Source organism: Montipora capricornis, unplaced genomic scaffold, assembly GCF_036669925.1.
Source record: "Montipora capricornis isolate CH-2021 unplaced genomic scaffold, ASM3666992v2 scaffold_424, whole genome shotgun sequence".
Classification (NCBI taxonomy): domain Eukaryota; kingdom Metazoa; phylum Cnidaria; class Anthozoa; order Scleractinia; family Acroporidae; genus Montipora; species Montipora capricornis.
In genome coordinates, this window is record NW_027180156.1 from 42,501 (window position 1) to 55,000 (window position 12,500).

Here is a 12,500-nt window from a genome sequence, read left to right on the forward strand (position 1 = left end):
TGGGTCTTCGATAAGAAGGAATAATTGACCCCTTTGGGAAAATCTAAATAAGGATGGGCCATTCCCCAAAGGCACTCTTCTCGTTTCTTGGGACGTTGTCTCGATGTTTCCAAACATCGATAACAACTTGGGAATTAAAGCTTTAGTGGCACCTTGCGTCCATAGATCGAAAATGTCGTCTCTATACCGCCACCATAATCTGGGTTTGATTGTACCGGACTTAGCCTTTTGGATTGCTAAATCAGCGTAACTACAAGCATTTTTCGGGCCCATAGCCGTTCCATGAATTTGTAGGAAATGTTTGCCTTGAAAGTTGGAATTGTTGTGTTCAAGATCTTGGCGGCTTCAACAATACATGGAGGGGAGGGGACGTGAGTTGCACGCGAATCGAGAGCATCGGTAACAGCTTTAATTCCCAAGTTGTTATCGATGTTTGGAAACATCGAGACAACGTCCCAAGAAACGAGAAGAGTGCCTTTGGGGAATGGCCCATCCTTATTTAGATTTTCCCAAAGGGGTCAATTATTCCTTCTTATCGAAGACCCAAAAACATAAAAGAGATTCTAGCAAGGCCTAAAAAAACCCATTACAGCAATAACACTCCCGTAGGATGTTTTAAATGTAAGAACAAATGTGATCTATGCAAACATTATCTTGTTGAAAATAAGATCTTTCACAGCGCCTGTACAGGCCGTTTTTACTCCATTAGACAGAATGTACATTGTAGGTCGAAGAATGTCATCTATTTAGTCACCTGTAAAACATGCAAGATTCAATACGTAGGTTCAACATCGAATGAATTCAAGGTCAGATTTCGTAATCACAAATCGGCTATGTTGACCAACAAGGCCACGTGTGAATTGGCCGTCCATTTCAATAGAAAAGAACATCACATGTCTGACTTTGAGTTCATTGTTATTGAAAAAATTGTTAATGACACTACTGATGATATGGACAAGGTTTTACTTACAAGAGAGGCTTTTTGGTGCGCACAGTTATGCACCCTCCAACCTTACGGCTTGAACAAAAGATCCGAGTTTAATTCCAAAAATAGAATAAGGTTTAATTAATCATTCACTGGAGTAATTGTGCAACCAGTTGGGTTTTTTCAGTTACGCTGTGCAGATCGGCATTCTCACAGGCCCTGTTCAGGGATTCTATTACTTCTTAGGGGCCCTGGGCTCATCATTTCGCCACCTGATTGCATGATTTACTAAGTCCTGTTGTTTATTTTAAATTATTAGTTTCGATGTCTGGTGATTAACGCCTTTTTCGGAATAGAGCTAACTATTTCTTATCTCACGTATTGTCCACTCGATTTATTCCAACCGCACGTATTCATGACATATTATTGTGATTTCTTATCAATTTTTTTTGTAATTTTAAACATTTTACACCTTTTGGTTCATAGTTTTGTATAAATAGCGCAAGTTCAGTTGTACCAGGTATTTTTAGTTTTTAGTTTTTAGCGTGTACTGAAGAAGCCCGAAGGGCGAAACGTTTACACGAAATTATAATATACCAGACCTGTGAGAAGTTCGCCAGCGACTCATTTTTTCATTCTTCCTATTAACTTATCTGAGTCAAGACGTTTTGTATCCTTTTGGATCCTCCTCGCAAGTGGCATCACCGTTGGATACTCAATCTTTATCATTCTACTTATATATACATATATATATATATATATATATAGTTAAAAATTATTTTAAAATAGAGTACAAGTTAAAAATTCAAAGATAAAATGCCGAAACGTTTTTATTAAATTTCCTGGACCTTCAAGAATTTTTGTCTTCCTCTCCAGTTTATATGCAACTTTATATATATATATATTACTTCTTTGGGGCCTGGGCTCATCATTTCGCCACCTGATTGCATGATTTACTAAGTCCTGTTGTTTATTTTAAATTATTAGTTTCGATGTCTGGTGATTAACGCCTTTTTCGGAATAGAGCTAACTATTTCTTATCTCACGTATTGTCCACTCGATTTATTCCAACCGCACGTATTACATGACATATTATTGTGAGTTTTTTTAATTTTTTTGTAATTTTAAACATTTTACACCTTTTGGTTCATAGTTTTGTATAAATAGCGCAAGTTCAGTTGTACCAGGTATTTTTAGTTTTTAGTTTTTAGCGTGTACTGAAGAAGCCCGAAGGGCGAAACGTTTACACGAAATTATAATATACCAGACCTGTGAGAAGTTCGCCAGCGACTCATTTTTTCATTCTTCCTATATATATATATATATATATATGTATATAACTGTATATATATATATACATAGAAGCAATTCAATGTAAACTCTCATTGTACCTGAAGAAGGTTGGTTTTGCCAGCCGAAATATAGTACACCACTAAAATCAAATCAAATCTACCTTGTATCGGCTCTTGCTTAGAATATTTAAACACGGAATGGTGGAATAATTAAACAATGAACGCCGGAATACTTAGTGGGAGGCGCGGTGGCCTCATGGTTACACTGCTCGACACCGGATCGAGTGGTTCAAGTCCTGGCCGGGGACATTGTGTTGTGTTCTTGGGAAACACACTTTACTCTCACGGTGCCTCTCTCCACTCAGGTGTATAAATGGGTATCGGCGAATCTAATGCTGGGGGTAACCCTGCGATGGACTGGCATCCCATCCAGGGGGGAGTAGAAATACTGCTAGTCACTTCATGCTACGGAAACCGGAGATAAGCACCGGCCTGATGGGCCTTCCTAGGCTCGTAACAGAGACTTTACCTTTTTACTTTACTGTAATACTTAAACACGAAGCAGTTGTGAAAAATAACAGAGTAGTTTTTAATTTTGAAGTCAGGCCGACCCTTCGAGAGAAACCGACAAATCGTACCTTGTAAACTGGCCTTAACTATGTTGTACCCGATTCAAACCCTTTGGGAATAACAAGTTTTTTTTCCAGGTATTTAGATATCATTTAAATGTGAATGCTGCATTACAGTGCAACTACAATAGACAACAAATCTTAACCCCGTGTTTGCACACAACACTGAGTTAGCCGATTTGGTCGGCAAGCTTCCAACCAAATATATTCAAAGAAAACGTCTCAAAAAGGGAAAGCCCCTTAAAGCAGAAACCAATAAAACTGTCTAAATTGGCGAATCACAAACTGAAATGTGACACTAAACAATTATTGGATGAGGTTGAGCATGATATCATGAATTATCAAAACCGAGGTCTGTGTTATCTGCCGAGGCCGAAGGCTGAGGTAGATAACACAGACACGAGGATTTGATAATTCATGATATCATTCGAAAACCGAACTCAATAATTGTTTTATTATACATTTTTCACATAATTCATCCTCAGATACAGAAGCGAAGTGTTCAGCCATTTTGTTTCTGAGGAGAGCACTCCAAGGGGCTTAGTAACCAGGCAGACGTTGAACCTGACATGATAAATGTAATATCTGCAGCAGATATTACATTTATCATGTCAAGTTCACAACCTATTGTGAATTGGTTGAATGCTCTCGACCAATCAGTTTTTTCATAGTGAGTCTGATATAAAATAATTTCAGTTATCTACAGCCAGTGAAAAAGAAAACCGTTGTATAATATTGAAAGGCACACTAACATGTTAACGCATAGTATGTTTCTCCTTACTAAAAAAGGAGAACAGAGAATACAGCAATGTGATGGACGAACCATTAATTTTTTGAGGGACGGAGAGAGGGGATGATTTTTTTTCGACACAGACAATTTTTTTCTGTGTTGGTGTCTGTACAAACAATTTATTTATTTCTTTTATTTTTTTGTTACATGTTTTGATATGTAACTGTAGATTCTATTCAGCGTCACTGAAGTTAAAGATGACACACTTCTCTTTCTTGAAACTCTGGTCTTAGATTTGCTGTAGTTTATATTTCGAACTAATGCACGACTTCAATCAGCTTATTAGGCATTGGAAACTTGCATTGTGTATTTTGTAACCGTTTATTTCGCGTTTAGTGAATGAGTGAACACAAAATGCCATTGTTTGAATTAACATCTAAAAGTTTATAGTTGTAATGTAACCCAGCCAGTGACTTTCGAAGAAGGTCTCGGTAAAGGAAAATGAGGTGTTCGCGGGAAAAAAAGATTTCGCGCCGCTATTATAGGGTCAAACTATATATCATATTAAAGCTAATGGATGGAATTATTTGAATAAAGTTTCAGTTTTTTGTTATTTAATATTGCCTTTTAGTTGTCAGGCCTCAAACTTATAGAGACCGAGTCTGTTGCAGAAGCTCCTGCTCCTTCACTTTATTGCGAAAACAGCCGCCAAAATTACAAATTCTCGGACCTCCTTTCCAGATTCAAAGATGAATGCATTTCAATATCGTGTGCGGAATTTTTGATATGCTCTGAATTGAAGGAAATATCACGCACCAAAGTCGAAACTCTCATCTCATACACTCTTTTTATTTTTAATAAGAATATATTTTATAAGAATATCGAGGCTGAAATTTGCGATATTTTGAGAACACTTTAAGAATAAAGCCGAGGCTGAGATTTTGAAAAGGTTAGATATAACTTTGTGTGTTGAAACGTCTGTAAATACAATACAATTTTATGTTTTTAATTTAACCGTATAAAATTATTCCTTTCTCTGAACGGCGAAGATAGCCAACAAAACGAAAAAACCTGCACTAGCTATAGCAAAATGTTCAACGCTGATGACAGTTCAATGATCGGTACATGTAACACATATGTACAGTATTCAGCACAACAGACAAACTAAACCGCAAAAAAGTATTATAACAAATTCTTTCTTTAACGAAAAGCGATGGAGCACGAGTAACGTAATACAGATCTACAATCTTGGACAGAATAAAATGGAACAGAAAGGCCCCCTCTCCCCCAAATCAAGGATGAAGGTGCGTGAAGGCCAAAACGCGCCATTTTCCCATCACTGATTTTGGGGGGAGGGGTGGTCTCAATGTTCCATTTAATTTGTCCAAGATTGTCTGTGGAGGCTATGACGTCACAAATTCAAGATTTGGTCAATTAAAAGGTCATATGTCAATACATTAATCATCCGAAACCACTGGCCTCTGACGCAGTCACGCTCGTCGCTAGTGTTGCTATGTTGAGATACTACATGGAAGATATTTTAAAAAAAGCGGAGCGTTTAAAAATCCAAACTTAAATGAAAATTTGCCAGTACGATCAAGAATAAGGGTATAACTCTAGGTAGAATTGACGAAAAAAATGCCATCGAGAAAAAGAATACCCGAGGAAACAAAAATAAGAGTTAGAGTTCTCAAGCCCACTACTGATCTTACTCTGAAAGCATTTCTGGGGAGTTAATCGATAAAACTGTTTCGTCAATATTTAGCTCTTATTAACCGAGCAGGAGGTCTGTACGGGAGAATCTTGACCGAGGTCGTGAGTACAGACCGAATGCAGTGAGGTCTGTACACACGACCGAGGTCGAGATTCTCCCATACAGACTGACTAAGTTCGGTAATAAGATGTTTATTATATGGCAAACAAGAACAATTTAATTCGTTTAATGTAACTGGTTTGTACTAACTGACATTTTGCTTGCGAACGGCGATGAGTGGCGATGAGCTGAACTTAATTCTGTCAAAGTTTGCTCGTCATCCTCTCTTTTGTCATCATGCTGTTTGGCACTTCCATAAATAAATATTGGTTGAAGAAAATACTCCATTTTTTGCATTTTAGTTTGCATCTTTTCACCACAAAACATTACCGGTCTAGATGCCGGTCTAGATGGGAAAATCTAGACCGCGGTCAATATCGATTTTAGCCAATCAAATTCGTGAATTTTGTAGTTCCCAGTCCTCGTGAGACAGAGCCATATAATAAAATGAATTATTAACTTGATTTCCTGATTGATTTTTGATTGACACTAACTTATGTAATTATGCTACGTGAATAAGTCAGTTTTTCAGTTCAGACATTTCCGATTCGAAGATATGTGCATGTTTTGCTAATCTGTCTCGCTGACCCGTTTTCTGTTATACTCTGACCTATTTTGTCTGTTGCTGACCTGTACACCGTGAAACAATCCTTCTAGACATCGTCAAAGAAGTAAGTATTCAATGCTGTAATTCTAGTTAATAGTTTTACTCGCGTGTTTATGTGCCGATGAATCCTGTTCGGTTTCTCAAATGTATTTCATTCTTTTCTTTAGATCGAATAATCTTATTGGAATAAATTATACGATTTGCGTAATCTAGTTGGATTGCCTGTCTGGGTTTATTGGACCATTTCATTCGATTTCTTGGTTGAGAAAAAGTACAGTTTGGCAAGGATCTAAGCACTGCGGGAGAACCAAACGCTATTAAAAGCGCAAAGCTGGACAGAAGGACTGCGAAGGAACCCTCACAAGATGTAGGAAAGCGTTGTCGAAACGGATTGAACTTAAACGACCTGGTATAGAGGTAAAGGACGCATTAAATAGCCTCCAAAATGCATTCCATGACCTCGTTGTGAAACACGAGAGCTATTCAAAATTAATTGAAGACGATGAGGAGTTCGAGGTTCAAGAACGTTGGATGGAAGAATGTCAGGAACTTTTCATGGACACCGAAATTCAAGCAAAGATTTATCTGGATGATTTAGTTTCTAAGGGAAAGGAACCACTGAAAACCGGCCTCGCAGGGAAACAAATAATAAGCGCAGAACCAGAAGCCGGTGTCAGCGGAATTTCAAGCATGCAATCATCAGAGAACAAAGGTACAGTTGATGACAGTTTCACTACTTCAGCTGAAATTATTGAAGTTGTTGACAATGCAAACATTGAAAACACTGCAAATAACTCTGTTGAACAAACTGGTCACTATAATAGTCAAAGCACAGGTTCTGTTGATATTTGGCAAGCGCCTCAAAGTCATCCTAACAATAGTAGTGTAACCGAGACCGGAAGCACTGGCGACAACGATAACGACGCTGCGTGTGGCTTTAATTTGGAAAAACCGAAGCTACCTGTTTTCGCTGGGAATGTCCGAGATTATGCTATCTTTTGCTCAGATTTCAAGCACGCAATAGAAGCGAAGTACTCAAAAAGAGATTCAATCACGCTCTTGCGCACGTGCCTGCAAGACAAGCCACTCGAACTCATTAAGGGAATCGGAAGCGACTACGACGCCACCTGGGAATACCTTGGCTCCATCTATGGCGACCCAAGATTTGTGTCAGACACTGTGACTCAGGACATTATTCAATTCAAAGCCTTGCAGGATGGGGAGGACACGCGATTTTGTGACCTCGTACATCTGGTGAAAAGATGTTACAATACCTTAAAGGAAGTCGGTCTCCCTAGTGACATGAACAATAGCCACATGCTTTCGATAATTGAACAGAAGATGTGCGCTGATGATAGAAAAGTTTGGGCGAGAGATCTGGAAAAAGAAAAGAAACCCGCTACCCTTGAAGCGTTGATGAATTGGATGAAGGTTGAAATGAAATCACGAATGCGTGCCACAGCCCCAATCAGAGTGGGCTCATCCGGTAAACGCCCTGTGTATCACTTCAAGTCTGATAGCGACAAACCCGTTTGGCACAAATGTTGGCTGTGCAAAACTTCATCACACTGGCCTGATCAATGCCCGAAATTCATATCCCTCAGTGTTGACGACCGGATCACAACTGCAAAGGCAAATCACCTGTGTTTCAGCCGGCAGAGGACACACTATGGATAACTGCAAGCGCAAACAACAGTGCACAAAGCTGGAGAATGAAATGCGGTGTCCACAACACCACCACCAACTCCTACACAAGAGCAATTCCGTGAGGATTAGCATCGCCACTACAGCCAGCCCCACTGAAGCAATTCTTCCCGTTTTATCTGCTAACATCGGCAACGCTAACGGTCTCTTTAAATGCGGAAACGTGCTTCTTGACTCGGGGCCCAAGTAAGTCTCATCCGACAGGAAACCGCTGAGACTCTCGGTTTGAAGAGAAAAGATGTGTCCATAACCATTACTAAAGTTGGCAGCGAGGACGAAACAATGAAAACAAAGGAGTACAATGTTCAGCTAACCTGTATTGACAACAACAAGCGTTTTACCGTTAAAGCAATCGGCATTCACAGCATCAGTGACGAGATTCCAGCAGTGAAAACCTCGCACTTGCCGGAGGTTCTTGGCCTACCAAACACCAGATTTCACTGTGGCAAAGGGCACGTTGACCTGTTAATCGGCATTGATCACACACATATGCATGCTGGTGAGACAAGACAAGTGGACCACCTGCTAGCTCGCAAGTCTCCACTTGGATGTGTGGTTTTTGGAGGAAAACCAGAGCAGATCAGTGACATAACCAGCATATTGCACGTCAAGTACGCCTCACCAATAGACTTAACAGACTTTTGGACAACCGAAACTATGGGCGTGGCCGTGAAACCCTGCGTCTGCAATGCTGACAAACTGACCCAAACAGAAAGAGAAGAAGCTAAGCTCATAGAGGAGTCGTGTTTCAAAGTCGAAAACCAATGGATGATCCCTTATCCTTGGAAGAAAGACCCTAACCTACTGCCAGACAACAGAGGTTTGGCAATAAAACGCCTGGAGTCAACAGAAGGACGTCTGAAAAGAAATCCTGAACAAGCTGAAGCTTACTGCAAACAGATGGAGGAAATGGAAAACATGAAATTTGCGCAAAAGCTGTCAAAGGAAGAACAAGACAAGTATAATTGTCCTGTTCATTACATCCCACATCATGCTGTACTACGGCCAGACAAGAAGAGCACACCTGTTCGAATTGTTTTCAATTCATCCTCTACATTCCAAGGACTTGTTCTGAACGATTACTGGAAAAAAGGTCCTGACCTTTTAAACGGTATATTTGGAGTTGTCTTGAGATTTCGTGAGAAGGAAGTTGCAGTACTGGGAGACATCTCCAAGATGTATCATCGGATCCTCATTCCCGAAAGAGATCAACACGTACACCGCTATCTCTGGAGGAATATGGAACCAGACAGAGAACCTGACACTTATGTCAAAACATGGAGATAGGCCCGCACCCGCCATGGCGCAAATAGCTCTAAGAAAAACAGCCCAAGAGAACAAGGCAAGCTACCCAGAAGCAGCCGAAGTGCTCACGAACAACACGTACATGGATGACATCTGTGAGTCTGTAGATACAGAAAAGGAAGCTCGGAAATTAACAAATGACATAGACACTGTTTTGAAGACGGGAGGATTTAAAGTTAAAGATTGGATTTCTAACAAGATGCTCAACGAAAAAGTGAACGGTGATGTAGAGAAAGAAGTTAACATGTTCAAAGGAGATGAGGAGAAGGTCCTGGGTACCCTGTGGAGTTTCACTTCAGAGTTGCAGCAGACCTAGTGAAGCCAAACCATGTGCAAAAGATGACCAAAAGAATGATACTGAGTCAAGTGGCTCGCATTTACGATCCGATTGGATTTGCAGCAGCATTCATCGTCAGAACAAAGATAGGAATGCAAAGACTGTGGCAGCTGGGGCTGGACTGGGATGACGAGGTACCACTAGCAGTTCAGGAAACCTGGATTTCACTCTTCCAGGAAATTAAGGAACTAGACAATGTGTCCTTCGAAAGATGTTTAACAGTAGTCAATGCTGTGGAACCGCCAATGTTATGCATTTTCGCTGACGCATCACAAGACGCACTCGGAGCTTGTGCCTACGCACGCCGGAGAAAGGATGACAACACCTATGCAGTCAAGTTCATCGCAGCAAAGTCTCGAGTATCCCCGCTGAAGCAGCTGACCATTCCGCGCTTGGAGCTACAAGCAGCCGTTCTTGCAATTCGCCTAGCCAAATCCATTCAGGAGGAATCTAGGATACAGTTTAAAGATGTTAAGTTCTTTACAGATAGTACGATCACCTTGGCCTGGATTCAAAGTCCATCACGCAGCTTTAAGCCGTTCGTCTCCTCGAGAGTGGGAGAAATTCAAAGTAACACAGATCCAAACCAGTGGAAGCATATCCCCAGTCAAGATAATGTAGCTGACGACCTGTCGCGAGGTATCCGCGTTAATGAGTTACAAGGCAGATGGAAGCATGGCCCAGAGTTCTTGTACCAACCAGAAAGTCAATGGCCGATTACGACATCCCCGCCAGTTCCGAATGTAGACATGGAACGCCGTCAGATGCAGATACTGACCGCAGTCACAGCACCTAAAGCTAGCAATGGTATTGATCCACGCAAGTTCTCAAGCTGGAGAAAATTGATCCGTGTGACGGCACGAATACGCAGGCTAGCAGAAAAGATACGACTGAGAAAATACAACCAGCGCGGAAAGGAAGGACCGCTGACCCCTGAGGAGCTTCAGCAAGCAGAAATTTACTGGACAAACCAAGCACAGGCAACCCTTTACAGCAGACTGGATAGGGGCGAATTCAAATCGCCAGCCCGTTCAGAGACCAAAACGGAATCATCAGAGTTGGAGGAAGAGTGGATGAAGCTGTCGTGTCATACGAAACGAGGCGCCCTGCCCTTCTTCCAAGTGACCACTGGATTTCCTTACTGGTAACGAGACACGCTCATCAGTACGGACACTCCGGTGTAGCAGCCACCACAGGCAAGACAAGGAGGAAGTTTTGGATCTTAAAGGCTAACAAGCTAGGCAAGTCCGTGAAATTTAAGTGTGGATTCTGCCGTGAAATGGCGCACAAGGCTGAGACGCAACTAATGGCAGACCTTCCTGTTCTCCGTTTAGCACCACACACACCGCCATTTTACTACACCGCATGTGATTACTTTGGTCCCTATAACGTTAAAAACGGAGAAGCAAGACGGCCAAGCACTATGGCGTCATATTCACGTGTTTGAACACCAGAGCTGTCCATCTAGAGTTAGCAGTTGACCTTACTACAATGGAGTTCATGCAAGTGCTTCGCAGGTTCTTTTCAATCCGAGGATACCCAGAAGTGATATTGAGCGATAACGGAACGCAAATGGTCGGGGCCGCTAACGAACTGAGAGAAATGGTGAAAGGCCTAGATGGCAATCGGTTAAGTGATTTCTGTGGAGAAAAGGGCATTAAGTGGATCTTTACGACGCCAGCTGCGCCACACCAAAACGGAAGTGCAGAAGCCCTTGTAAAGAGCTGTAAGAGATCACTAAAGATTGCAATCGGGAACAACTTCTGACGCCATTCGAGTTGTACACTTGCCTTCTAGAGATCGCGAACCTGTTAAATCAACGTCCCATCGGGTGCATCCCTAATGATCCAGACGACGGAGCTTACCTTTGTCCGAACGACATGCTCCTTGGAAGAGCAACTCCGGAGGTACCACGAGGTCCGTTTAAGGATACCAGAAATCCCCGTAAGCGAGTGGAGTTCGTGCAAAGAATAGTTGACTCATTCTGGAAACGCTGGACAAGAGATGTCTTTCCTACCTTAGTGCCAAGGAAGAAGTGGCATGTTGAGAACTGCAATGTCAAAGTTGATGACATAGTTACGGTAGCCGATATGAACGCTGTGAGAGGCAAGTGGGATCTAGGCAGGGTAACCAAAGTATACCCCGGAGCTGATGGACGCGTTCGAAACGTTACAGTCAAGACAGCCACTGGAGAGTACAGCCGTCCAGTGACAAAAATTGCTGTCATTTACCCTGCTGAAGGCGACGATTAAACGAACGTTTGCTATGATAAGGACTACGCCCTTATCGGGGCGGAGAGTGTTTCGTCAATACAATGAATTATTCACTTGATTTCCTGATTGATTTTTGATTGACACTAACTTATGTAATTACGCCACGTGAATAAGTCAGTTTCTCAGTTCAGACATTTCCGATTCGAAGATATGTGCATGTTTTGCTAATCTGTCTCGCTGACCCGTTTCTGTTATACTCTGACCTATTTTGTCTGTTGCTGACCTGTACATCGTGAAACAATCCTTCTAGACATCGTCAAAGACGTAAGTATTCAATGCTGTAATTCTAGTTAATAGTTTTACTCGCGTGTTTATGTGTCAATGAATTGTGTTCGGTTTCTCAAATGTATTTCATTCTTTTCTTTAGATCGAATAATCTTATTGGAATAAATTATACGATTTGCGTAATCTAGTTGGATTGCCTGTCTGGTTTTATTGGACCATTTCTATAGGGTCTATGTAGGGTCGCATCGCAGAGATTAAACGAAGCAATGGCAAAAGACTCAAGCATTAAAGTAGCGCTTTTAAAGCTTTGTAGAGCACTTGAATGGTTTTACATGACATTAAAACGTTTGAGGCACGATTCACGAGACTTTTTATACGATTAACGTCTGTTTTGAGACGCTTTTCAACGGTTAAGCACGGTTAACAAGCAATGGAAAAAAGTGTCAATCTGTTCTGTCACCTTTCTGGCCAGACGACAAAATCGTGAAAAATCGACAAAATTCGTTGCTGATAGCCCGCAAATCGTGCCCTTCAACACTTTTGTGAACGTAAATCATGCTCTATTTTTCAGCGTGGAAAAATCAGAAGATAGATCAGGTAAATATCGCCAACAAATTTAAGGGAGCGCAAATGCAGTTCTTAAAAATTCAACAAGTTTGC

General features: G+C 41.3%; 5 protein-coding genes across 5 annotated transcripts; all 5 read left to right on the top strand.

Moving 5' to 3' along the window:
* The first annotated feature begins 6,527 nt into the window (after positions 1-6,527).
* On the top strand, positions 6,528-7,673 carry LOC138035573 (uncharacterized). The gene has a single exon (XM_068882215.1). The coding sequence runs from the start codon at positions 6,528-6,530 to the stop codon at positions 7,671-7,673; it is 1,146 nt and encodes a 381-aa protein (XP_068738316.1).
* Positions 7,674-7,982: 309 nt separating this feature from the next.
* Positions 7,983-8,987, top strand: LOC138035574 (uncharacterized). The gene has a single exon (XM_068882216.1). The coding sequence runs from the start codon at positions 7,983-7,985 to the stop codon at positions 8,985-8,987; it is 1,005 nt and encodes a 334-aa protein (XP_068738317.1).
* Positions 8,988-9,000: 13 nt separating this feature from the next.
* On the top strand, positions 9,001-9,321 carry LOC138035575 (uncharacterized). Its single transcript, XM_068882217.1, has one exon. The coding sequence runs from the start codon at positions 9,001-9,003 to the stop codon at positions 9,319-9,321; it is 321 nt and encodes a 106-aa protein (XP_068738318.1).
* Positions 9,322-9,344: 23 nt separating this feature from the next.
* LOC138035576 (uncharacterized) lies at positions 9,345-10,490 on the top strand. The gene has a single exon (XM_068882218.1). The coding sequence runs from the start codon at positions 9,345-9,347 to the stop codon at positions 10,488-10,490; it is 1,146 nt and encodes a 381-aa protein (XP_068738319.1).
* A 343-nt stretch (positions 10,491-10,833) lies between these two features.
* On the top strand, positions 10,834-11,594 carry LOC138035577 (uncharacterized). Its single transcript, XM_068882219.1, has 2 exons — positions 10,834-11,068; positions 11,194-11,594. Exons 1-2 carry the CDS (start codon positions 10,834-10,836, stop codon positions 11,592-11,594), a joined length of 636 nt encoding a protein of 211 aa, XP_068738320.1.
* The last annotated feature ends 906 nt before the right edge of the window (positions 11,595-12,500 follow it).

Bases quoted from the DNA above. Each gene is read 5' to 3' on its own strand.
- LOC138035573 (XM_068882215.1), top strand. From the start codon at position 6,528: ATGGAAGAATGTCAGGAACTTTTCATGGACACCGAAATTCAAGCAAAG.
- LOC138035574 (XM_068882216.1), top strand. From the start codon at position 7,983: ATGAAAACAAAGGAGTACAATGTTCAGCTAACCTGTATTGACAACAAC.
- LOC138035575 (XM_068882217.1), top strand. From the start codon at position 9,001: ATGGCGCAAATAGCTCTAAGAAAAACAGCCCAAGAGAACAAGGCAAGC.
- LOC138035576 (XM_068882218.1), top strand. From the start codon at position 9,345: ATGACCAAAAGAATGATACTGAGTCAAGTGGCTCGCATTTACGATCCG.
- LOC138035577 (XM_068882219.1), top strand. From the start codon at position 10,834: ATGGAGTTCATGCAAGTGCTTCGCAGGTTCTTTTCAATCCGAGGATAC. The intron at 11,069-11,193 runs GTAAGAGATCAC...CTAATGATCCAG, and splicing joins AGAAGCCCTTGTAAAGAGCT to ACGACGGAGCTTACCTTTGT.